This window comes from Bombus bifarius, unplaced genomic scaffold (assembly GCF_011952205.1).
Source record: "Bombus bifarius isolate JDL3187 unplaced genomic scaffold, Bbif_JDL3187 scf7180000008213, whole genome shotgun sequence".
NCBI lineage: Eukaryota > Metazoa > Arthropoda > Insecta > Hymenoptera > Apidae > Bombus > Bombus bifarius.
The window spans coordinates 2,663,850-2,691,673 of NW_022884516.1; the positions used below are offsets into that span (position 1 = coordinate 2,663,850).

General features: G+C 42.7%; 2 protein-coding genes across 3 annotated transcripts; one reads left to right on the top strand and one right to left on the bottom strand.

The window, feature by feature from the left end:
• Positions 1-27,441, bottom strand: LOC117210934 (proto-oncogene tyrosine-protein kinase ROS). 2 transcript variants are annotated; one of them, XM_033454402.1, is made up of 20 exons: positions 26,663-27,441; positions 17,984-18,043; positions 12,750-12,809; positions 12,517-12,607; positions 10,636-10,868; positions 10,295-10,534; positions 9,479-9,626; positions 8,898-9,394; positions 8,407-8,696; positions 7,976-8,332; positions 7,450-7,753; positions 7,037-7,360; positions 6,328-6,929; positions 5,520-6,158; positions 4,036-5,441; positions 3,529-3,948; positions 3,184-3,404; positions 2,626-3,096; positions 2,179-2,542; positions 1-1,393 (listed from the first exon to the last, which is right to left on the bottom strand). In XM_033454402.1, the coding sequence occupies exons 1-20, from the start codon at positions 26,813-26,815 to the stop codon at positions 519-521; spliced, it is 7,755 nt and encodes a 2,584-aa protein (XP_033310293.1). In that variant the 5' UTR covers positions 26,816-27,441; the 3' UTR covers positions 1-518. The 2 variants fall into 2 exon arrangements, with proteins under 2 accessions (XP_033310293.1, XP_033310292.1); XM_033454401.1 differs by having other exon boundaries at positions 3,184-3,407; positions 26,663-26,815.
• On the top strand, positions 11,062-12,507 carry LOC117210935 (cAMP-dependent protein kinase catalytic subunit 1-like). Its single transcript, XM_033454403.1, has one exon. It carries the CDS (start codon positions 11,323-11,325, stop codon positions 12,364-12,366), a length of 1,044 nt encoding a protein of 347 aa, XP_033310294.1. The 5' UTR covers positions 11,062-11,322; the 3' UTR covers positions 12,367-12,507.
• Positions 27,442-27,824: the final 383 nt, after the last annotated feature.

Here is a 27,824-nt window from a genome sequence, read left to right on the forward strand (position 1 = left end):
AATATATGCAAAAATTTATTCTTGTACTGTTTTAAAAAGAACCACTACATGTATATGTAAAACTTAACAAGTCCTTAAACGTAATATGAATATCAGTTTTCATACTATACTTTATATTACCGCTAATATGAAATTTGTACAATGAATGGTGAAAATTTACTCATACTTCCGTGTCATTAAATAAATACATTAGTTGTAATGACAAATATAAAACTAACGCAGATTAATCACCACATAATTCTCTCTAACTATTCTCGATTCTAAGATACTAAGCAACATGTCCGATAGTCAACTAAAATTAATGTCATTATCAAATGAAATCTTTCTGCCACAGTTCATGTAAAATAAATTTCAGATACTAAAACTTAAATATGTACATACATTAATATGGCAGTTTAAAGCTATGGAACTATACACGCATTTCCAGTTTCGGTACGGAGTTATTATTGAAATTATGATTCTGTTTTAGAAACACGACCCATCAAATCACTTAATCCATCACATCTTTAATAAAAACTTCACGACCCGTTTACTCTAACAGCATCCGTATTTATGTTCGTGTATGTGACTATATTGTTACTATCCTCGACAACTGGAGTCTGTCTCAATAAGTTCAATAATGCACTGTTTATCACCAAAGGTATGTTAGCTTTACCATTTTGCAAATTGGAATGAGTCCTTTGAATTTTTGGCAATGCGTTCTTCGTAACGTTATTATCGTTTGACTCGCCGGTTCCTCCGATAACGCCGTTCTTTAATGGAAGAACATTTTGTGAACTAATTAACGATGAACTAGGTCGAGTAGGTGGCGCTAAACTAATATTCGAGCTTAAAGAACTAGAACTTCTACCTTCTAAACTTAATTCCGATCCTCGTCGTTCGGTTACGTTCCTCTTATTTTTCCGCTGATCAGTCAATGATGTGAAGGAATCTCTTTTTAAAATCGCTTTAATAGTAGGATTAGTTAATTTCGAACTATCTAAAGTGTTACATTTTTCAGTCATGCTCGTGATCGATGCTCTTTTACGTTCTGGTAAATTCAAACTAGATATCGACGATCTCTTGTCACACTTTCTTTCTGGTTGTTCTTTCGCATCATTCGAAGCATCTTTATGTTCTTGTGGCGCATCAGAATGCAAATTGCTCTTTACATCTACGTTTGTACTAGATTTATTCATATTGGCTACATTTTGATCGGAGATATGAATCGACCGAGGCACTTCGTATCCGTTTGTTGAATTTTCCCTTGGCATGATATCTTCGTTATCCGCTAACAATTCTAAATATTTCGGTATTTCATTCGATTGTGATGTAAGTGTCGCATTATGGGAATTCTGAAGGAACGGTTGCATATCTCGGCTGCCTTCTGAGCTGCTGGATTTCCAAGAATTCCCTGTGAAAATCAACACAAAATCAACATTATATTACATCCAGCCTTATTCAATAGTTGTATTATGAGTTTGAATTTGTATAAGAAGAAAAGGAAGACTGGTCGAAAAAGCAACATATATAGATGATCTTTACAAAGAGAACCTACCTGAATTATTATGATTTTGGTTCTCGTCAGCAAAGTAAGCCATGTTAGAGACGCCTGCAAGCATGAGCCATGCAATGATAAATATGTATTCAAGCAAATTGTTAAATTTATATATTTAACACTTTTATGGCATCGCATCTTGATGATTCGAATCGCAATTATCGAGTATGATCACTTTTCGAAACAAATACGCTTGTTGTTGTAACATGTGAAAATAAATTAATGTTAATCCTATTAGTTGTTGAAGCAGCTATTAGCTTACAAGTTTAGAAATTGAATTTTACGAGATGGCTATGAAAATTATGTAGATATATGATCGTATAAATAAGCAACAGAGAGGGTTTTAGTCATAAATGAACGAAAATTTGTATGCAAATTTTTTTACGTCATTCCCCAAGCTATATACGTATATTTTAGAAACATTTCGTTTTACGTAGTAAATTCATTTTGTGAATTGAAATATTGGAGAATGAGATAAAAAATATTAGTATCGAACTATAAGAATCATCCTAATAAGCTAATACGTGTTCGCTGACAATTAATAATCGATAATTGATATATTTGAAAAAAAATGTATATTTACGTTCCATGCCAGAGATTTACATAATGCAAATGTTAATATCCGTATGATTGAAACATACCTCTTCTAGCTAAATAATGACCAGCATGAACCGGGTTCAGTTGTGCATCCTCTATGGTACTTCGAAGACTAACTATATTTTCAAGGCAAACTTTAAAGCTCGGTCTAGCATCGGCAACGCTCCAACAACGCAACATGAGCTGATGTAAAGCAGGTGGACAATTTAGAGATTTGGGCAACCTTCCACCTGCTCGTACATGGTGTAATACTTCGATATTTGTTCTGGCAGGATACGGTTGTTGTCCCAAGGACGTGATTTCCCACATTAATACACCAAATGCCCAGACATCACTCTGTGAAGTGAATACACCGTCCACTAACGATTCAGGTGCCATCCATCGAACAGGAAGTAATCCTTCTCCCTCCTGTAACAAAAAGTTGAATATTTGTTTCTGTTTTATATCAAGATCGTAAATTGTTATTATATTAGAATTAGGAAGATATTTACCTTTCGATAATAATCGTTCTTATATATATCTCTGGCCAGTCCAAAGTCACCGATCTTAACGACACGGTTCTCTCGATCTCTGGCAGATACCAAACAATTTCTACACGCGAGATCTCTATGTACAAAATGGAGCTCCTCCAAATAACGGCATCCCCTTGCCACATCCTCGCACATAGCGAGCAAATCTTGCAGACGTAACGCGTGTGGATCCGATGGTTGCAAAGATCGACTCGCCCTTAAATAACTCAGTAAATCTCCAGCTTCCATCAGTTCCAACACCAATAACGGTGGGTCGGTATCTAAACAGACTCCCAAAAGTCTTAACACGTGTTTATGTCGAAAATGACTCATGAGTCTAGCTTCTTGAAGGAACTCTGTCTTTTCCTGGGCCGAGGCACCCTTTCGCAACGTTTTGATCGCAACTGGCGTAACTCCCGGTCTTTCCAAATCCTTCGCATTCCCTTGAAATACCTGAAAAATTTGTATGCACGCGATAACGACATAATCTCGTAATTACAATGACAGTTTTTGAATATTTGTTATTTATATGTCGCTTACTTCACCAAAGGCTCCGCTACCCAAAAACTTCGCTAAGGTAATCTGTTCCCTTCTGATTTTAGGAAGCGTAGAATCGTCCGGATCGTTCTGCAAGGTAGACGCGTACAACGCGTTCGATTGAACGAAATTTCCGCGTGGTATCTCCCGAAGCGTCGCTAACTCGACGTCGCTCACTAACGGAGGTAAAACCGCCGTTTTATCGTCTTTGCATTGCCGGTACACTGCTGAATTACAAAACTTATTCTTTATACTCCTGTTAACTGCACTCGAAGTGTACTTATTCAAACAGGGATTACTTTAACCATTAAAAAAAATACACTTTATTTATAATCATCATACACTTACGGCAACGGAAATAACAGAAGCAAATGATAAAAGTGATAAGAGTGACGAAAAGTCCCAACACTAAACCAATTTGTCGTTGATCTGCTAATATTCCACCGGTGGCTTCAGTTAAATCAATGATCGGGCTGGATCTGCTCCAACTACCGAAACCGTACGCGTTTCTAGCTTGAATACGAAACCGATACTTGTCGTCCATGTCTCCCGTGATTATCCAATAATTGTCCGTCCCATTGTAATACAACTTCCAGCTCGCGTTCCCGGCGGAGTCTATTTGCTCGTTAATTTCATTGATCTTCATCCCTTCGACACGGTACAACGTGATCTGCGAGCCATGAGCTTGCGCTGGTTCCCAATTCAATTGGTACACAGAGTTACGGAGTGTAGTTACCGTTGGCATACCTGGAGCACTCGGTACATCACCTGTTCCCCGAATAACACAAAACAATACGTGGATAATTCTAAGAAACAATTTTAATAATTCTATAAAGAACAGAAGGAATTCGTTACCTAACGTTTGAAACGTGAACCTCCCATCTGTTGGCCACACGAAATCTTTCTTGTAATTTGGATATCTCAGAAGCAGATGAAATTTGTACAAAGTTCGTGGTTGTAATTTTTTGATGAAATACGTCACTTTATCGTTTTCCATCGTAAAGTCATTCGCCTCTTGCCAATTTTCTACAGCAACATCTTTGTATTCCAACGTGTATTTGACCATCAAATCGACTGTTGGCACCCAGGATACGTTCAAGCTATTCACGCTAACCCCGGTTAACGTCAAATTATTAGGTTCTGGATACATCTTGACTACTTGACCGGGACTTTCGCTGTATACATCGTTAACGTGGGCAGGATAAGCGCGAACGAACACTAGATACTCCTGATCGGGTAGCCATGGTTCCAACATGGTGAAGAATCTTCCATCGGTTGTGCGTTCGGTGCCTTTTATAAATTGTTCTCCCTTTTGTCGTGCTCCGTTTATTAATCGAACCAATCTCCAATGTACCTCGTATCGTACAGCTGCGGCATTTAATATCTTCGGTGGCATCCAGTAGACGATAGCCAAAGTTGGTGTCAGAGCTTCCACGGTTACGTTCTCCGGAGCTGTAGGAGCGCCAGCTTCGGTTCGTAACACGACACCAGAATCAAACTCTAAACTCATCGACTCCGAATCAGCGTAATAATTACTCAAAGCCAGTTTCAGTCTATATTTCGTGAAAGGCTTCAAATCCTTTATTTCGTATTCCTTCTCGTAAGTCTGCAACTTTGTTCTGTCGCTGTCCTCGCACATGTTTGGATCATTTTCTAGACATTGAGACACGTATATCGTGTATAGCGTCGTAGGTAAGCTGTATCCTTCGCAGCCAAATCGAGGGATCGGCTCGGGAAGTCTCACAGTGATGCTACTTGCTGTTTTTCTCGCTTCTTCCACGTTGTAGGAGTCTTGACGAGGAATCAAACAGTTGGTGATCGGATAGGTTTGCAGAGACTTCCCAAGGGCTTTGATGCTTCGTACAGATGGTAAATAAAAGTGTTTGATCTGCTCGTCATCGGGATATTTTTTATTTACAAAATAAATTTGATCTTCCGGAATGTTGGACCAATAAATGTTCATCTTGTCGACGGTCAACGATCTTGCTGGTAATCCTTTGTTGAAACCTGCGCTTACTATCAGATTGCACTTACATCCGTCGATATCGGCGCTGTTTAGGTGACCTTCCAAAGAAATCCAGTACATGACTGGTTTTTGATAATCGGTGCTATCGATCGTCATCACAGGAATCACGGACGGCCTGTAAGGACAGGAACAATCGTCTATATGATCGAAGAACGGTTGAATATCACCGCCGCTTAAATTCGACCGCATTATTACTCCACCGTCTTTCTTAGTTTGTTCTATCCAATACAACGATCTGCAAGAAATTAAATCAGATTATAGAATAAATTTGAAATATATGTACGAAGAAGGATTGCGTAAAAATAGTAGGTACCCGGTAGATGGTAATATATCAAGATTCACGATACGTCTGCTCGTCGTAACGATGTTTTCGTATTTAAGAATTCCAGCTTGCCACATGGTCAAATCTAACTTCATGATACATCCACCGTTTTCTCGATAGCTGGATTCGGACCAGTAAAGATGTCTCGCCACCCAATCGACAGTTATACTAAATGCACTGTTGTTCAACGTCAATATTTTAGTAGCGTTTGCCCCATCCAAATCCGACGTTACCAACTCCTGCATTTCGTTGATCCAGTAAATTTTGCTTTCCGCAGCCAGATACGTCACTTCAACCGCGATGTGCCGAGTAACGGTATAGTTCATTTCCTGATCCAAATCGGATATTCGAACCGCGTCCATCGTGGCGACCAGCAATTGCGGTATCGGATTTTCGTAAATCGTCGAAACGCTGATCACGTCGGTGTACGGTCCAGCGCCAATTTCCGTATGAGCTCGAACTTGGAAGTAATACGTCGTGTTTGGCAACAGGTCTTGAACGGTGTGCTCTAACAACGTGGATGGAATAAGCGACTGATCGCAGATTTGCATCTCGACGTTGTTCTCCTTAAACCAACACTGAACCGTGTATCCGGTGATCAGACCATTCGTGAACTCGGGTTGATCCCACCTGTAACGATATTATTTTTTAAATAAACTCAATGATCGCATAGGGGTAAAAAGCTTTTATCGTTATAAAATAAAATATTCGACGCCGGTGACAACAACGATTCGGTCTCCGCTCGGTAAGTAACAGTCTAGTAAAAGATAGCAGCGAATTTCTTTCTTATGATATTCACCTGAATATCGCAAATATGTCGACATTTTCGCTCAGTGGTTCTTTACGAAACTCTATAAACGCTCTAGGATTCGTTGGCTGACTGGGGACGCTTTGTGGCGACCTCAGTATCTTCCTTGTATGGTGTGCCGTTTCCCAATACGTGAAGGCTTTCACAGTCACCTCCAGGACCGAATAAGGCAAAATCTGTTCGGAATTGTTATAAGGCATCGAGGTTTCCGTCGTTATCTCCGAATTCGAATTGGTATTGATATAATCCGCGAATTTCACTTCGTAAAAGACAGTTCCATAATTGATATTCTCCACCGGGTCCCAGGATATGTTAAAGTTCCTCCAGCTGCCTTCTACTCTAATACTGCTATAGTTTACGGCGTTTGGTAATACAGCTACGGTTTCTGATGTAAGATTCTTTGGATATTGATGAAGCGCTGGATCCATGACGGCCACCATGTGAAGGCCTGACAAGCTGATACCGTTTATTATGGCCGTGTTTTGGCCAGACAGATCGCCTATCACCGCGTTCCGGTCGTCTTGAAGCCACAGAAGATGCTCCGAGAAGTAGCATAAAGGGCCTTGCATGTTTGGATACTGCAGTGCTGAGACCTTAAAAACATATCGAGAAACGGAATTAATGATTCTATTGCTACTATCAACGACAACGATATGTTCTTTCTTTTTGCAAAATAAGAAAATTAAACGACGATAGAAACCTTCTCAGGCACGATTTTGTGACTCATCGAAATTCTTTCGGACGTTGGCGCTCGATAAACGATAGATCCACTTTCGTAGCTTCGGACAATCCAATAAACGTATCTGTTCTCTGTGTCCAGCGTTAACCCCATCACTTGTTTCCCGTTAAATATTTCATCCGAATGATAGTATCTTCTGTCTTGTCCGTTTAAACGAGCCACTTCAACGGCGTGGCCTGTTGACCAATACAGGTACGCTTCCAAAGAATCGATCATTAATTCTTTAACGATGGCCAGAATCGACATGGGCTCTTGATGAGATCCGTTCAAATTTGCTCTTGTTATCTGTAGAGAAAATACAGGGGAAAAGCATAGCATGAAATAAATGTTTAAGTAAATAGAATCGATCGAACGTATAAGAAACATTTATTTACAATTTGTTGCTTTGGATTAGCCCAGTACAATTTTTTCGATATCCAATCGACAGCGACGCTCCCGACAGAGTGGATATTCATCCTCGTTTTTTGATGGCTCGTAATATTGTACCGATACAACGCAGAATTGTTTCCTACGATGTACAGAATATCCTTGTACCAGCTGACATCAACGATGTGATAATCAACCTCTGTCTCCTTCAAGCCCGCTTTATAGATCAAAGTATCGATATTCTCTCCGGTTACGTCGCTTCTTAGGAGACCCTCGTTTGCGGACCACAAAATGGATGCGTGTGATCCGTCCCTAGAAGGTTGATCAAACGTCGTACAAATTAATTCTCAGAGATATTCCTCTTGAAACGATCGACGATTAGACTCGTAATTAGACTACGAATATTTATAAAGACTGTCGAATTTCTTATTTTACGTATTTCCGCATTTTTATACTTTTTGATTTTTCACAAATACGTAAATGGATTTTTGCACCTATCGAGATTTCCTGTAAGTACATCTAATCGTGATTTACCTCAAGGTTCGACCCCTGAACTCGGTTGACCAGGGACCTCTGCCAGCGCTCGTGTAAGCCGCCGCCTTAATCGAGTACTCTGATTTCTCTCGAAGATTGTGCACGGTATGAGACGATCCAGCGATATCCTTCTGATGTATCGTCTCTCCGGTAGATTCGTCTTTGATCTCCAATTCGTAAGACCAATTTTGCCAGGCTCCTTTGCCCTGGCCGCCCAATAAATGAGGCGCCTGCCAAGAAACTTTCGCCCTCTCCACACCAAGGACAGCTTGCACGCCCGTAGGAGGATTCACGGGGACAGGAACTGGTTGGCTCGCGTCCATAAGTACATTGACACTGACAAACGAACCGTTCGACCTGAAAAGAACGCTTTTATCGAAGCATCTGCGCATAGATCTCCAGCCTGGTTGAATAGGAAGCAACATTCTCACCTATCGGGGTAAGCATTGTGAAAATATCTGTTTTGTCCCGAGTGATATCCCTCTATCAATACCTCTTCCCCGTTCGTCCAATAAAACAAGCCGTTCGCCATGGCTAACGAGACCACGTTCTTGAATCTTGGTTGCTGCGTGTTGGCGCGAAGATTTATAACTTCACGACCATCCAGAGAGACGGATATTACAGTATTTTGGATGTGATGGGGAACGAGAAGACGGAAGTTGGTGTGATCGACGGTGAACGCTCCTAAATTAGCGTCTTCTAGAATTAAATATGGCTGAACCTGTAAAAATCCGTGCAAGGTTATCGAGGATGAATTTAAGTTTTTGGCTTAAGCTTTTGGTCCGTAAAATGTCCGAGTTCAAAACTGTTGAAACGCGACGCGATTATTCCGTGGTATATTTTCTGCTATTATATTTTACAGTTTGATGTAGACCAGCGATATCTTAGCCAGCCTTTCAGGCGTCTTACATACGAAACGTACCTCGTGCTTCACTCCGTTGCTTATGTCAGCCAGATCCAATCGGTACAAACCGCCCCTGGTGACCCAGAATAAGTAACCATTGTACGGGTCTACCTCGATGTGCGTGGGTCGCGTCAAGAAGCCAGCCACGGCCACTGTCAAACCTCTTCCGTCCAGATTGCATCTAGCAATCTGCCAAACCGTTGTCGCGTGTTTCACCTCGCCCAGAATGTACAAGTGAAGGTTCAGCCAATCGACCGATAAACTCAGAGGTTTAAAGTTCGCCTGGCTCGGGCTGAGTATCACCGTTGGTTTCGTTCGTTTCGTGATGGACGTTCTGTACACGTATCCTAATGAATCGGAAATGAAGAGCCGAGCGGAAGCCACGTGAATCGCCACTCCTCGAATCGTGCTCGTATTTTCGTAAACCACGCTAGGATCGTCCAACATGTCCGCATCTTGTTTCATAACCACGTGCTGACCTCCGAGAATTAAAATAGGTTGTTGCGTGTCTTTCACTGTAACGTCACGAATCTCGTTAATGTTCGCATCGTTTGAAAAACTTGCTGAAATTTTAATTTCCATCTGGTACTGATACGTACCAGCCGGTTCTGGAGTGGTCATGACGCAAGTTACCGCAGGTGGTCCCTCTCCAACCCCGTTCCTCATGGTCACGCTAATGGAATAATTCTTATTAGGCTCGAGATTTTGGAACATGTAGTGGTCCGTGTTTTCGGAGGCTGGTATATCCTGTAGGTTAATCGTAAAACGTATGTAACTGGACTGTTAGAGTATCTATCCCTTTCGAACCCTCGCTGGATAATCGTTATGCGAATAGGAAAGAAACGCCATGCCAGAAACGTATTTCGTGAGATCTGGTTCTTACAAGCTAAGAAGCTGATGTTAGCGGGATCAAAGATGAACGAACCGATAGGTCAAGCATGCATCGCTTAAACTCGCGGACGTAAATTTTTGAAAGCTCGTTTATCTAATCAGCGTTAATCGTGCCAGCGTTTTTCTAACGATCTTAACGATCAAAAAAGCCGTGCATTTGTCCCGAGCATATTATTTGCTTCGCAATTTTTACCTGTCCATGTACGTATAAATATATGTATACTATTTGTGGGAAAAGGTAGGCAGTCTTGCAGAACCAGTTGCTATTTACTCGCACAGTGGTGTTTACTACTAAAGTTAGAGAGAATAGGAAAAGCGCAATCGGCTTTACATCGACGAACGTCGTGTCGACGAATGCCGGTAAATAGCGACGATAGCTTAGACAGAACAGTCGAGGGTTTGGAAACGTATTCGCGTAGAACGATACGTTTCGCGAAAATGAAGATAACTGTATCGAAGAAACTAATTGCAAGGAAAGAAACTAATTGTATGGAACGTTATTGAAGTTCTGGCGTGGCGTATACCTTAAGCTGGGAGTGATCAGCCCCTTGCAGACGCAGGACATAAGACAAAAGTGGCCCATTCGGGAAAGGGCCCGGTTCCCAAGACACAGAGGCGCGGCAGCTGTCTACCGCTACCGCTCTTACAATTACCGGTGCTGAGGTTGGTAAACCGGCAGCCAACGTTCGTATCACGACGCTCGGAGCGGAAACGATAGGCTCCGGATTGTGTTGAGACGATTTTAACAGTAACGCTACGCGAAACTGCAATTAAAATGGCCAAGTGATGATATAACATTTACGAAAGGAAACAACGACGACAACCCGCGACATTTAAATAAATATAATTAAATTTAACAACGTACCCTATATTTCGTGTAAGGTTGCAGATTTTCGACTAAAATCTGATCGTCCTCTCCCCACGATTGATTTCTACAATATTGCCAGGTCTCAGCCAGTTCCTCGTACCTCCATTGCACTAAGTACGATATGCCTCCGCCGCGTCTTTCGATGTCTATTCCTTTCCATTCGAGTCGTAGGGAAGTTGCGGTTAGCGAGTCCGCTACCAAAGCTGGCGCCGATGGAATACCTATTTCCGCTGATAACGAACATCGATAGGTATCAATACGCGTTACGGAGTAGAAGATTTATTTGGTTATGAGTAGACCGCCGATCTTGATACGTTTGTGGGAAATTTGAAAGTAAAAGGTGTACAGGTTGCGCGCGATACGTAAAAATATAGAAAACATTACAAACACGGTACTCCGTGTAATACATAGTAGTTAAAACGTTGTTCTAGCCGATTTCCATCTTCTTAATTGCATTCGTAGAAATATAATCTGCGCAATAAATATCCGCGGTCTAGTTACGAGAATCGCGTGAAAAATCGACAAAAGTCGATCGCGAAGGCAACGTTGCAAAGGGTCTCCTCCGCTCGCGAACGTCAATCGTATAGCGGAACTGCCATAACCGCCGTTATTTATCTGTCAGAACGTTTTCGTATACGGACATCTGCGAATATTTTAATTCCGAAGCGCACCGTAGCTTACGCGATGAATCCGGAACGGCAACGAGCTTTCACAGAGTACAAAAAGATACTGGACGAACTGAAGACAGCTTTCTTGGAAAGATGGAAGATTAACAAAACCGACAATGTCAAACTAGAAGATTTCGATCAATTTCGGACCGTGGGTACCGGCGCCTTCGGCCGTGTCATACTCGTGAAATATAAACCAACGTCCACGTACTACGCCATGAAGATCTTAGAGAAAGCAAAAATCGTGAAGATGAAGCAAGTCGAGCATACGTACAACGAGAAAAGGATACTACAGTGCGTGAGGTTCCCCTTTGTCGTCTATATGGAGTACTGTTTCAAAGACAATTCCTACGTATACATGGTGTTACCGTTTATCAACGGTGGCGAAATGTTCACGCATCTAAGACGAATGGGGAAGTTCGACGAATCTCTGGCGCGATTCTACGCCGCGCAAGTTGCTCTCGCGCTGGAATATCTTCATCACTGCAGCCTCGTTTACAGAGACTTGAAGCCGGAGAACATTTTAATTCAAAACACCGGCTACATCCGAGTGACAGACTTTGGCTTCTGTAAGATGATCGACGGTAGAACGTGGACTTTGTGCGGTACGCCTGAATATCTCGCACCAGAAGTAATCTTATCGAAAGGATACGGTAAATCCGTGGATTGGTGGAGCTTCGGTGTTTTGATCTACGAAATGAACGCTGGATATCCGCCGTTTTATTCGCGAGACCCGATGAAAATATACGAGAAGATCGTCTCTGGTAAGTACAAGTTCGCTCATCATTTTGGCGGAGAGCTGAGGGATATATTGAAAAACATACTGCAAGTGGATCTGACTAGGAGATACGGAAATCTGAAAGGTGGATCTATGGATATAAAAGGACACAGGTGGTTTCAATCGACCGATTGGAATCAGATATATCATCAGAAGATACAGCCTAGTTTCATACCGGAATGCTCGGCGCCGGAAGACACCAGCAATTTCGATTTGTACGCGGAAGAGTCGCTGAAAATAGCCACGATGGATCGTTACGCCAAGGAATTCGCCAACTTTTAATCGAACCGATTACGGAATACCGTTGATTTAACAGCGAAGCGTATCTTTGGAGATACAGAGAACTGTACGCTACAGCGGAGGCTCGTTACGCGAAACAACTTGAAACAGCGTTCGTCGCGTCAACTTCGTCGTCAGCGAAGTGCATATTACCTTTTAGTTGTTGAAAGTAACGGTTCAGCGCGTCGTGACAACCCAGGACACAGTACAATTCTTTGGGTGGTAGCAATTCTTGCGTTCCATTCTACAAAACGATACAGCTGACGTTAGATTTGGTAAAATGTTACGCTCCGTGTAATGACAAAAAAAAAAAAAAAAAAAAAGGAAAAAGAAAAACGACATTTAACGTTAAAATTAGAAGTAATAATGTCTTAATATGTACTGACGCAGACGGCTTGACAGCTCGTGTCGAGTGCTCGTTGCCACGCTCCGCAGCCTTTTGTGCACTGAAACAGACGGAAAATATACGCGTGATACTACGTTAGACGATGTTCGTTACGTGTCTGATTGTATACTATCCCGTTTCTAATTGTACAAAATATATTACGGTCGAACGAGTTTACAGGCTTACGGTACATGTTTACAAGTTCATGGTAAAGACACGAATTCATCAAGTATTCGTATATACAACAGTTTCGTCTTATTATCGGTAGTGGAGCGTGTGCAGCGTGTTTATGCAAATCGAAGTAGACAACACGCGCTCGTTTGTCCTTAATCGGTACCTCGATTCGATTCTTCGAACGGCGGAACGATCGAATCGAGACGATCAGTGGCGGTAAAGAAACGTGGCACGCTGCGTCATTTTGGCATTGAAGTAACTGGAGCTGTATTCGAAAGATGAACGTAAGTACGAGGCACGTGCCTCAAGTAACGCCCACGTTCATAAGACGGGCCCGGTCGGTTCGTGCCGAGCATGGATTTGCGAACCGAAGTTTAACGCATTAACTTTCTGCGCGAGAGGATGTGGGTATTTGTCGGCGACAAGCCAGTCGAAGTAAGAAGAAGTGGACAAGGAAGAGAACGTACGAGAACTACGAACACGCGCGCATGTGTTTGTTTACCATGGAGATCGTGATCGTTCGCAATTGTACGGAACTTGTTCGCTGAGGCGCCTGATACGATCCTCCGGTCTAGTCTTTTTTTCTTTTACCGATAAACATGTCATAAGATCAGCAATGTTATCGTTCAGAAAATTGCGTTATTGCTTTGACTTGGTTATTAACCCGTCCTGTTACGATCTTACTCAATAATAAATCAAGTCGTCTCGTCGTTGAATTCCGATGGGATCGATGGTCATCCGAAAAAACGTTAAAAATTTTTTTAGCGTCCCAAGAGATATCAAAAATCTTTGATTGTCCGAAAGAGAGTTATTTTTGGTTGTCCGAGAAAGCGTCGAGTATCGTGGATCGTTGGTCGAACGAACGAACCGAGAACGAGAAATATCTTGAAATATTTCTTCGAGCACATCTTGAAATAATTCGTGCTTCGACGAAACGTAAATATACGAGATATAGCGTGCTCGATGACCTCAAGGACTCGAGGAAGAACAAGTTTGTAATAGTTACGTCTAGACTGGAAGCTTTCGTCGTCGTCGTCTGTAACTCGTTTTTCCTTCCTTCAAGTATCGTCCTCCGGTATGTCGGTTCTGTGTATACCAGCCGCGTTTCCTGTTCCAATTTCTAATTTCGCCAGATAACAGGCGATAATTGACGTTTAATCTCGTCCTCGATGAAAAACGAGAGGCTGGTTAGAATGATGGTTGTTACGGTAGTTGCAACGTTCGTGGACAGCTGCGCCTAGTAAAATCGTTATTTCAACATCGTATCCCGAGATACAAGAGAGCCATTTACCAATTGTCAGGCTGATCGACACTCGGCCGCGTTGGAGAGGCGCCGCACATAAATGATACCCCTCTCGACATTTTAGAATAATCAGCTCGCCATGCAAAGACTTAATTCGACGAGATTAGCGGTGCACCTGCGTTATCATAAGCTTCAAGCTTCGACGTAAATTCGTCTTGTATTACGTACTTGCTTTTTAGTAGAAAGAACGCTGTATTCTTCTTTTTTTTTTTTTTTATTTATCACTCGTGCATCTTGGGAAATTCTAATTAAAAAATAGCATCGGATATTACTTTGACTCTTGCGTAGTTTGGTACTTTAACTTCTGTCAGCTTAATCTGCGAGAGTTTAAAAAGACCAGTAACAGTAAAAATTTAGAAAATTAAATCTCGTTCACGTGTCTGCTGAATAAATTATTCTATACGAATACGTATAGAATAAATACATATTAGAGGATATCACAAAGGTCAAATAGTTAAAAAATTCTAGAAGGAAAGGGACCTCCGACGCTAGATAGATAAGTTATTAATAAACATTTGGTGGCGGTTTCGTGACTTTGACGAGTTGCAAGTAAGCGCGACACTCGTGCGATTTCTTACAACGATCGTCGCAAAGAACCCTGAATGCAGACGAGCGATACTTTGTCGCGCGATCCCGCTGCGATCACACGTCCGTCTTTGTTGTTCTTAACAGGAAAACAAAGAGAGTGGCGCGATCGCAGCGAGATCGCGCGATAAAACGTCCATCGTCCGCATTCAGGGTGAATCGATGTGTCAGATACGGAACGCATCGTTCGTTTCGAGGGAATTATTTGGAGAAACTTTCGAGTTAAAAATACGACTGTCGTCTTTATCAGTTTGAACCAAAGAGAAAGGAAAATAAGACGTAGAAAAAGAAGAAATAGAAGGCGCGCGCAAGATGCGTCGAACGAGCGTTTATCTTGGCAATGCACGATAGTCAAAGCGACCACTCTAACGACCTTAGACGACGATAATTTTTAACGTCTTAATTAATCATATTTCTCGTGACGTTCTATCACTTCCAGCCCATATCGGCTACGATCCCCCTTTTTCAATTAGTTCGCACGAAACATCAACGTTCCTTCGACTCGTTCCCCGATTCTATTCCACTCGTCCTCCGATTCTATTCGACTGGCCACGCTCAAATTCGACTCGCCGCGTTAAACGATCGTAATCTTCTCGGTTTCGTGGCTGTGCCGTAAATAGGGGTTGACAAAACTATCAGACAGTGGAAAACAACCGAAGCACAGCGGCTCGACGCTGCGCCCGCTAATTTCTCACTTCCTCATTAAAACCTCAACACACATTACGCCCCAGTCTGGCCCTCGCTCTACTCGGCTCCCCGTAGATCGTAGATCTTCATCCTACCACGAACGAGGATCTATCCGTTCTCTCCTCGTTTCGTTTGAGCCATCGTTCGCTGATTGCGCTCTGTGCTCGCACGACAACAACAAGGCGTAAAAAATGCGAAGCCTCCAATGGATGATATCTGATCGCACAAATTAGACTGTAGATTCGTTCGTTTTCCAGGTCTCAAAAACGGACGCAAGGAACCTTAGATGGTTTCAACTGTTTATTAGTAAATACGAGGAAAGACGTAGGAAGTTTGTGAGAAGCATGAAATACAATAACTTCTGGTAGCTAATGTCAAGTAGATGCAATTTGTCACGGAGACCTCGATGCTGGTGGTCTGCCACTTTACACAAACACACTCGAATGGGTAAAGTCAGAGTGCCAGATTCATTTTAAACGAGAAGCTTGACAAGCTTTTACGTGTATACTTTGCTCTCGTTTATGCACTCGAGACTTATGACCACGCACAGAATATTTTATACGCCGTTTGACATAATTGGAGGATAGTTTGCCGTTTTACCTTCACCTCTATATCCGTTACTCGTGTCTGTACGTTAATACGTTTTTTAATCATCTCAATGGCAACTTTTACTACACTGTCGCACGAGTAACAGGCTTACTTCTGTTTCATTGGTTGACGCGATAAAGCTACTCGTAATTACGTTCCCTTGATTGTCCTGACCAATGCATGGCATATATATTCTTCGCATTATGCACATATCCTCATAATATATACATATGTACACGGTAGAACGTTTGGTACAAAAGAAATTCCACAGGTATCGGTTCACCGCCATCGAACCATGAAATTACCGGAAGAAGCACCAAAGCCGAGCCAGGCTTACACGATTTTGTTCGATCAAAATTACATCGTAAAAATTCATATCCGTAATCCGTCACGTCCATTCCTTTCTGTGATATTACTAAAAAAAAAAAAAAAAAAAAAAAAAGAGAGAAAAATGGTGATCAGACGTCAGCAAAACGAGACAGAGTTTAGCGACGAGCGACGGGTAAAATAGCTGGATTAACCGAGAAAGGCAATTAGGGTTGCGTTTAGCAAAAAGTAGAGCATCTTCCTTTTGAATGGTGTCAGCCGCAAGCTAACCGTTATTCGTGCGCGTTACTGGAACGTACGAACCGTGAAACGAGGCGAGGAAGGAAATCGTTTCGAGCGCAATTCACGTACCGGCCCGTGGTATTCGAGGCTTTTCAACCAGCACGCAACCTCGTGTCACAAAGTTGTTTAAAAAATGCACGCGGTTGATCACCGTGTACCATAGACGGAACGTAAATACAAATCGTGTTCGTGACAGGAGCGCGCACTGGAAGAAGCGGTCGTAACTTAATGACAGCGTTCCTCTTTATCCTTTTTTCGGTGGCTCGCGATAATTAAGTGTATCGCTGAGCCTTTTGTCCTTTTCGTCGCATTAATTGCGGTTCTCGTTTCCTACCCTGGAGACACGCGTTGCTGGATATCCTTCCGGCCACCGCGGGGATCCTTTCTCCGTCTCGTCCCTTGTCCCTCGTTTTCCCTTTGTACTCTTTGGAACGTGCTAACGATCCTCTCTGAATTCCAAGTCTGGTTAATTCGTTCCTTTTTTCCAAGAACTTTCTTAGACTCTCGCTTAGTCCTCTGAACCTCGTACGCAAAGTACGATCCAACGTTAACGAGCATGATCGTAGCGGCGGTTTTTCGCGGCTTTCTCCGCTGGCGCTTCCGCAACTGGGTGAAACGGGAGACAGAGAGGCCCGGAGGAGCGGAAAGAGACAAGCAAGCAGAGAGAGCGAATCCGGAGTCACACGGCAATTTGGCGACATCCGCCATAGGCCGCACTTGTACGCGATCCAATTTAAAGTCACGAAGCCGTACGAGCCCGGCCATTCTTTCATTCGTACGCGTAATACGTGTACACGTTCATCCATTCATTGCTTTTGGCTACGCTGGTAACGTCCGAATAGCGGAGCAACAGCCTACAGAAGAGAGGAGAACGAGAAAGGGAGACGAAGGACCTGACTTTGTTTTTATTTGCCGTTTACCGTCTCTTTACTAGCCAGCCAGTGAACAGGCACCCCGGGGACGGCAGCGGAAGTACTTTCATTGTGCCAGGGGACCGGCGTCCCTTTATTTTCGTCTCCGATGTTCGCCTATGTTAATAAACGTTCGACGATGCTCCCCGACGAACTTTAAATTTGTGGCGCAACCGACGCGAGAATTATCATCGTTCGGACTTAAGGTTGCAGAACTATTTAAAAGGAATTAGAGTCGGGAGAAGAGTCACGGAAATACGAATTTCTTCTCACGAATCGTTCGAATTAGGACTGTTCTCCGATCGAACTACGAGACTGAATACTGGACCGATTTATAAATCTGTTTGACGCAGGATGGAAATATATTCGTTCGCTTACCTGGTCGATCTTGCATCGTATGCCACATCCCACCTCCGAGCTCGAGTCGTCCGTTCGATTCTGAAACGAACAAGGGAAAGTTCAATTAGTTAAAACATTTTACTCGTCGTTTTCTTTTTTTTCATTTCTCAACGGACGTACGTTAAAATATGTCTTTAATTCTGCGTGTTTTTTATTTTCTACGTGATATCGTATTATACGAGCTGTTACGAGTTAATGGCCAAATATTTTAAGTCACACGGGACACCCTAATTAAGGAGGACAATATTCTCATAATGACTCTTAACGTAATATGCAAAATATTTCGCAGTTGTCGACAGATCGCGATGATTTAAATTCATGGACAAACAGGTGATACACGATATATTTGAATAAATACGATCGTCCAGTCGACCAGGTACGCATAGAAACTAGTTGATTCTCAAAAATTCCCATAGTGGCACGCTTGGCTTCACACCCTTGTTATCGGCGCTGGAATTATTCGCCACCCTCGATCTAGTAGATTCGACGAGCACGTTACACCCTTCTTTCCTCGCTTTCTTTTTTTTTACGATTTGCTTTCGTTTCCATTAAAAACCGGACGCGCACCTGTGTACCGGAAACGCGTAACGTACAGGTGCAAAAGGTGTAACAAGCGCGCTTATCCGAAACGGTAGCAGAGACCTGAGACTTGGCACGATCGTTCGGCGATTCATTCGCGACGGACTAGGTATAGCGGGGGTGTCAATTGAACCGGATGAAACAATTTACTATCTTTTAAAGCTGGCAAGCGATTCAATTTATTTTCTACGGCCCCTGCACGCTACGCGGCTCTACCGTTACCGCCGTTCGAATCGCAATTTTTTCGCCATACATCGGCGTGTGCATGAAATTTCCAATGAGAACAACACCTCGAACGATACCGTTCTTTGCGAGTAAACCAAACGAAAAATTTACGATCGAACGTCCTTATTGCAGCGACCGGATTGGAAACTTAAATATACGTACACCTCGTATACAATTACGTTTTTCTGGTAAATATCTTCGCAACAGTAGACTGAAAATGTATATACGAAGAAGGTTTTTGAATCGGCGCTTACCGATTTACGTAAAGAAATATTAGCCGTGAACGGTTGTTCTCTGTTTTCCCATCGGAGCAACAAAAAGCGCGAAGAGTGACGAGTCGTTCGATAAGAAATGCCAGACTGATGCGATGGTGCAGTGTTTTCGCGACTATCGCCTCTCGGCGTGGATGTATCAATTTTACGATGAATTTTTTTCTTTCTCTCTCTTCTTTCCATTGTCGAGGAATCTCGTTGTTCGTTCCTTGCCTCGACACGATGCTCGTTTAACTTTGCACCCGATTAATCAACCCGCCTAGACTACAACACCGTATGAGAGTAAATACCCTTGAGACATGTAACCATTCCTCCTCGCTAGAATATTCGCGCCAATTATTCCTTTCGGTGATCGAAATCCGTGCTTTCGATTTTTCCTCCACAACTTTTCTCAAGTTTTCACAGATAATTTTCTTCTTCGATTATTCGAACAATCGTTAGCGATTATCGCGTCAGGAGATTCTAAACGATCACTCCTTTTTATTGCGACGCCTTTATCCCAACTTCCTGTTGCCACTAAAAGGTACAACGAGTCTTGTCATCCTCTGAACGGAAATCAGCCGGTAAAGAGCAATTTTATCTGATCTGAGGTAATCGTCTAATGTATACCTGCTCGTCCTTCCGCACGTCCTTCCGTTAAGCCAAGTCCAACATCTTCGTCACGCCTGAAAGCGTTCGCCAACTGTTGCATCCCGCCTCCAACGGTCTTCGACGTTGATGACTGGGTCTAATGACCGGCTACCGCGTGTCTTGTTTTCAGTTCGATGCACGCGAGACTCCCGCGGCAAGACGATTTTTATCAAATCTTCCTTTCAAGGTCCTCGTCGAACGTGATCGTCTTAACGCGAACTCCGTACTTGCGCGTCCACCATGTATTAATCGTCTCTTACGTGCATTACGTAAACGTTACCACGTTCGATGTTCGTGACTTATTTTTCCTTTTCATAAGAGAGGCAAACCAGACACGATTCGCGTAGACGGACTAAGTCAGACGTTGCTTCATGGAACGATATCTCGCGTATTTTCCAAATTATCGTAGAAACAACGTGTTCTAGGATTCCATAGACTCTCCTTTAAAGTTATCACGAGTAAAATTTCAGACCGTGTGAATCTTCTCTGATAACGCTATCGAAAATTTATTATTTGCAACAGCTGCAAACAACGATCTTTCTACTCTTCGTCTGGTATCGAATAATAAAAAAAAAAAACATTTAATTCCACCTGGCTAATTTCACTAATCTGTTAATTTGAAGATGAGACGCTGCAGCAAACTTTCAACGATAATCAGGTGGGATCTATGGCAAACTGATGAAAAATGCATCGCGATCTATCTTAGACATCTAGAAATAGTACAACTCACGGGGCTTTGACACGCTCAAAGCGTCCCAGGGTGTTTCGAGTCGAAGGCAAAGGGTATCAGGTTTTTTTTCGTGCGGTCACGAACAAGCTACGGTCGCACGGTGTTGAATATACACCGGACGGTGTCCACTCGGATGGAACATCTACCTTTGAAGTCTGAGGTTTGTCTTTGGCAAACACCTTAACGGTGTGCCTTTCTCTTTCTCTCTCTCTCTCTCCTTTCTACATCCCTTTCGGCGTTCGTTTGAAAAGCAACGCAATCGGCGTTTCCAACGTTTGACCGCGCAAACGTTGCACTTCGTCCACGAACCACGTCAATTATTCTCGCGTTACTCGACGAATTAAAAAGATACGCATCACCTCGCGTGGTTCACTTTGTGCTCGTTAGCCATCGAAAGCAGGAAACGTTTTTCACCGCGGTTATTTACCATGGAAAACCGTTTCCACTTCATATTATCGAGCGTAGCGATTGATATTTCTTCAGATTCCTATGTCTTATCGGCAGATCGCGAATTCTCACGCATTTATAGGGAATTTGAATCTAAAGGCGCAAGGTTGCACACGTAATAATTAAAAATATATGAAATATCTCGTTGTAATATCAAATGGGTGCTTAAGTTTCATTTTCTTGCGTTCGTAAAAATATAAGTGCGCAGAAAAATACACAGTTTATTCGTAAGTCTGGCACGAAAAGTAGATCGAAGATTTTCTAACTCGCAACTGATAAGACAAGGTCTATGAAACTTTGGGAATTCTTATTTTTATATCAACTCAAAAAAATCGCATTGTCCAGTGTCCTGTTATCCAGTGTACTTACGAACATCTTAATAATTGTAATACCGATGTACGTAAAATTCAGAATTTCTGAATATTTCTGTCCACGTGATGAAACGATCACCGTACCAGTCGCACGTTAAGCTACAAAAGAGTCGTCGCTACAAAATTTGAACGTTGTGGTGACTCGTCAGAGACACGTCTAGGCGCTCGGACGCACGGTCGCCATTTAATTTCGTTAATTACTTTCGAGATCATGAGACAAATTAAAAACATTCGCCATCAGCTGCCACCCGTTATCATCTTCCAGCCAGTGTGCACTCTCGACGTATACGTGTGTGTGGAACGTGCATGCCTTTTAATTGATATGACGTCATATAAAGACGCCGAAACTCCGTTTCTCAGGATTTGTTTGCGGCTCGAAGCCGAAGAGTTTAACAGGACCGTTCCTCGAGAAATTTTCGTTGCTCGAAAGAAGTAATAATATTCTACGAGTTAAAGTCCTTCGATTCGAAATTTTCAACGATTTCGACTGCCCTTATCGATCGTCAAAGAAAATCCCTGACACGAGGGTATCCCTGGTCGTTCGAAAACGATATTCCCCCGAATGCTCGCAATAGATGTGGGCCACTCGCCCGTATGCGTACGTGCTTAACGTCGCATTCAACTCTGAGATAGTCGTAAATCATCCCTCGATCTTGGCCATAGATTTCTTAATATAACTTCGCTTTAATAATTTAAGTTAAAACTTTTAACTGAGAGTATTGAAAGATCCTATGTACAAGCTTCGTAAATATATTTCGTACACGAAGTCTGGCGTTTCGAGCCAACGACGACACTGGCGTTCTGAATTATCAGGTTTTCCTTAAGTTCATCCATCGTCCGAACGTTTATCCGTAAAATTTTTTACCGCAATAAACTTTCGCCTACGATAAATCCTCGACCGATGCAGCCTCGACCTTAACGCATATTTCCTCGATAGATAAAGGTTGTTTTTTCACGAAGAAAAATCGTCGCATAACATTGATCATCGAACTTCGACTTCGTAACACTATGTTTTTGCTATATCTTGTTATGTTTGCGTCTTGTTACAGTAACAACGACGTAAAAGTAACAGAATTTATAAAAGCCACTAATAAACACGGTAAACATAGAAAACATAGCGAAACAATCTCGAACGAGCATAAAGCACGAGCCGGTGATCGGTAGAACGATTTGGAATTTCACACGATTATCGGTGGACTTGGAGGTGAACCCCTAGCAAGTTACGAGGCACGCGTTGTAGGTGAGAGGATGTGGCTGGCAGGAAGTTCATTGTGTACGGTTACACATATAATGTTGCACGTGGAACGATCCTGCGGATTCTACGTAGTTTCGTACCGACGACAGATCGGAATTCGTCAGATCGCACGCTCGATTCGAATCCTTGCACGATCCTTGTACGAATCCGTGAAATTACGTCGTGGTTAAATCGCGTTCCGTGCAGTATGAGATCGCATGTAGGTTAACGCGTGGGCGGAGATCCATTACAAGCACCGTTTAAGTAATTATTTTTCAATTAAGGAGGAAAAATTGAAAAAGTAGCGTCCAGACGAAATTATGGAATTCCAGCTTCTATCGAGCAAACAGTTAGGCGTGTGAAGTAGCAATTGCGCCAATTTACCTGGCTCGTTGTGTCGTTTTATTATCGAGATACTTACACGAGGAGGTTGTTGTATACTTATGTATTATCGTATCTATAGTAGGAAAGATGATATACTAAAGAAGATATACCAAAACCATCAAGTATAAATGTATTTGGATCAGAGCGCTGGTGGACCACGACGAAATCACGACATGTCGCAGTTTAGAAAGCTAACCGTCGCTGTTATGCAACCAGTAAGGTCATTCTAAGCATCATCTCGAGATACGATAAGGCAGCCTCACTGCTACTCGTGTTTGGTAAATATCACGAGCGCCATTCGTACGCGATGCATCATAAACACAGATGTTAATCTACACGAATTTTTATTAAGATTCTCGTATTTTTTTTCACCTAAAACTTCCACGTTCGATCGACGACTCTTATCCCTACCTTATCGTTACCCTTCGAGCGTTGCCCTTCGAACTTTGACTTGGCGAAGACGTGAAAAAAGGAAAAAAAGAGAAAAAGAAAGAAGGAAAATGAAGAGCAGAACGAAGGGAAGATAAGGGATCGAGAAGTTGATTTCCCAGCCGTGATTTCTTTTATCTGGCGCCGGATAATTGAAATGCAACGTTTCGAGAAACCTTTCTACGTCTGACGAGAGAGATATCGACAAACGCAAGCGGGGTCGCATTCACAGACTCGACCGAACCGATCTCTTTTCACGGCAGGATGAAAGTCTGAGAATTCTATTAAGCCGAGGCGAAACGTTCCAAGTCTCGAAGCGGACGGTTCCCGTGGCCCGTGTGAACAAACTCGTCGTAAGAAGTTGGTAATCAGTGTCTTTGGCAATTGGCGTGAACGAAATTGCCAGCAATTATCAATTAAACTCTCCACGAAAGGATCGGTTTAATCATTTCTCCAGACCGCCTTTTGTTCCGTTTATCTCTCCTCATGCATCCTTTCAATCGCCTCAATGTCGCTCTTTGTACGAGCTACAGAGAAGAAAAAGCGGATAGAAAAAGCACGTTTCCGAGTGATCCTTTCGCACGAGCTCAAAGGATCGTCAAACTCGAGCAACCGTAAAGAATTGATACGCGTGTCTCGCAGGTTAACGAACATATCGATCGATGTTTTAACAAAGGTACTGTGCTTAGCAGTAGAGCAAAAGAATAGAAAATATAGAAAATACGATTAGAAGCTTCTGTATCTGTTACAACTGGGCTTTCATCCTCGAGATCGTGCTTATGGACTGCGATGATGCGCCGTCGTGTAGTTAAGTTAATTAATGAATGGTACAGTCGGGATGGAGAGTGGACTTAAATTGATACGTCCTTCGTGCGGAGCCATTTTTGTGCTACGCTTGCCTCGCTCCGAGAACTCTTCTCGCGATTCCAACGAATCGACCAGTTTCCTTATCGTCTTTTTTTTTTTTGTAATTTTACAGCTTTAGCTATTTCGTAAAAATGTAATATCTATCATTTTTTCCAGCAACGATTGCTATATACATACATATATTAGGTGAAGTAAAAAGTTCTGAGCGCTTTTTCGCTTTATTTCGACGATGAAATTAACATAGTCAAGATTATTCGATTTAGATTAAATATGCGCCGTTTTGTTCGATTACTTTTGTCCATTTTGAAGGCAATTTCATAATTCCGCGGTTGAAGAAGTCCTCGTCCCTATTGGTAAAAAACTTGACCAGCTCATTTTCACAAGCCTCTCTTGAGGCCAGTTTTGTACCATCAAGAAAATTTTGCAAAAACTTAAAAAGGTGATAATCGCTTGGTGCCAGGTCTGGACTGTACGGCGGATGCGATAGAACCTCCCAGCCAAGCTCTCGGAGCTTCTGACGCGTCGTTAAAGATGTGTGCGGCCTGGCGTTGTCTTGATGGAACACAACACCTTTCCTATTGGCCAATTCTGGCCGCTTCTGGTCGATCGCCTGCTTCAGTCTGGTCAGTTGTTGACAATAGAGGTCCGAATTAAGTGTTTGCCCCGATGGGAGCAGCTCATAATGGATGATTCCCTTCCAATCCCACCAAACACACAATAAAACCTTCTTGGCCGTTAATCCACGCTTGGCGATCGTTTGGGCCGGCCCACCGCGATTGGACCACGATCTTTTTCGGCTGTTGTTCTCGTATGTGACCCATTTTTCATCGCCAGTCACCATCCGCTTCAAAAATGGGTCGATTTCGTTACGTCTCAACAAAGAATCGCAGGCATCAATTCGGTCCAAAAGGTTCTTTTGCGTCAATTCATGTGGCACCCATACGTCGAGCTTCTTCTTGAGACCAGCCTTATGCAAATGGTTCCAAACGGTTTTCTGGCTAATCTTCAGTTCCTGGGCAATGGAATAAGTGCTCACATGCCGGTCCGACTCGACGATTTCCATGATTTTATCCACATTTTCGACGATTGGCCTACCAGAGCGTGCCTCATCTTCGACGTCCATATTACCAGAACGGAATCGTTGGAACCACCGCTTTGCTGTTGCATTCGATACTGTACTGGGTCCATAAACAGCACAAATTTTTTTGGCCGCCTGCTCCGCCTTTTCACCTTGGTCGTAGTGGTACTGAAGAATGTATCGAATTTTCTCTTTTTTTATCTCCATTTTCGAACGCTGTAACACACAACTGGCTTCACCGAACACAAAACTGACAAAGAACCTTTTTGATGCGTAATATCACCTTGAAATCGGTGTATACTATGACTCGATGCGATGTGCACATCGTGAGATATGGCTCACTAAAGACATCTAGCGAAAAACGCTCAGAACTTTTTACTTAACCTAATATATATATATATGGATCAAGGAAATTTCGACGATGTAAAAAAAGGTATACATATATGTATGAAGGAATCGCGAGGTGATGACAAACGAACGATAGGCGAGTCACAAATTGAAACAACGAATGAAAATAATCGGTACCCCTTACGGAAAAGGCTATCGAGTGGGCTGACGCAGCGATCACGAATAGATTTCTCGTTTCGTTTCGCGGATACGAACTTTGCGACTGTATTGACCTCTTCGGCATGGAATCACGCGCCATGAAGAATTTCCCAGCGATTGTGATTGTTTATTGCTTAAACGGTCATGCACGCGTACAGTGCACGCGAACTATGAAAGTCTAGAATGGAAAAAAACGGTATTTGCATTTTACGGACGATTTAGAGACCGGATTACATGTCGGAGCGCTTCTTAAAATTCCATTGGCTACGTCTGATCGACCGGCCACGCGACGATCTTCGTCGCTCTTATCTACTGCCACTTTCATAATAAGAATTTGCCATAATATTACGAGTAATCCCGCGAATGTGATAAAGAAGAGGGAGAAGAGATAATGCCATCTTTTTGATTTACTCGCTGTAAGTTTCGTTTTATCGGGCTTGCTGCTATATTATCCTCGGTGCACACAAGGTAAATAGTACGTAAAAGTATTATGTAAAAGCCACGTAAACAACCTTACCACATAATTAGAATGCATTTTCAAGCCGTATATGTACATTTGTACCTCTTACTCTCAACCATCCAACGAGACATCCTTTCTAAACGGGCTGAAAGGTTACCAGGTTTGCGATGCAACGAGTCACGCGTTCGAAATAAACGGCGAACGATTCGTCGAGATTCGAAAGTACCAAAGTATGTGAATTTCCGCTCTTTTTATATCTTTCGAATTCGCCGACGAGTTGAGAAATACTCCCGATAAGATGTCACTACGATTTATGCGTATGAAATCGTCAGACCTTGAGAATTCAACTTTTATGTGTAACTGGAAAATTCTACGCATTGATATTCGTGAATAGTTTTATTCTGACCTGATTTAAATCGAGATCCGGGCATTTCGAGGCACATTCTTCTTGCAGGTTGGCTGGAGCAGCTGGATCTTCGAAGTCTTCTGGCAGAAGCGCCGAGACGCTTCCCGCCATCGCCAACACCTTCAGAAATGCACATAATCCCGTTGCTAACATAATATCAACAACCCCCCGGTGAAACGAACCCTCGATCACCCTCCACGGAATTTTCGTAGCAATTTCCTTAACCGTCGATCGTCATTGTTCTCTGGATCCGGACGACCTCCACGACCTTAGAAAAAGCTTCGAAACACGAATCAAGCCTCCTTCCTCCTCATTCTTCCACATCGATCCTCGAACTTGAGGAATCCCAACGTTCTTTCAACGATTACTGTTCTTCGAGCGAAATCTCAACTTTTCACACTAATAGTCGGACGATGTACAAATCGATCTCTTCCATGAAGTGTCACACACCAGCACTCTGATCTTGCAAATCTTCAAATTACCCTTCACTGTCCTTCTTATTATTGTTTGTATCGATAATTGACGAAAAACTTCCAAGGCCCCTAATATTGCACACAAATCGTAGTTCCAATACACCCTTTACTATGTCGATCGTATATTCACTATGTTTAAAGCTACCAATATACATTTGCGTGTTCGGTTTAACAATTGTCACTGAATATATCCACCGATGCAAATGTCAACGACTAAAAATCCGAACGATTTCCATCGTTTTCTTTTCCCGCTGGTAAAAAATTGGATTATCGTCCAGGCACTTCTCGTGTACGAATTCAAAAACAAGAGGCTTTCCGGTGATAAAGTAGGATTCCACGCTGTTTCGAATCACCTGTGACGTTTTGAGTCACGAGGCCCTCACTCTAAGAGCCTGACGTGGTTGTTGTTAATGTCTGGCAAGCATAAGAGCAACTGACTCCGAATGGCCACTAGAGAGTCAACTATCCCCCACCATGGCCACCCTTATCTGTTGCACTCTGCTTGACCAATTCCGTACGGTGGTGGTAGGTATACTCCGAACCGAGCAGAGCGAAGCGTGTACACGTGAGGCCACTGTGGTATGCCTGTCGAGTGTCTGAAGACGAACAGAAGGGAGAAACGATCCGAACCTTCGTTCGAGCAGGTCCGACAGACCAATGGTCAATTGACAGATTGACCTGTTCTTACT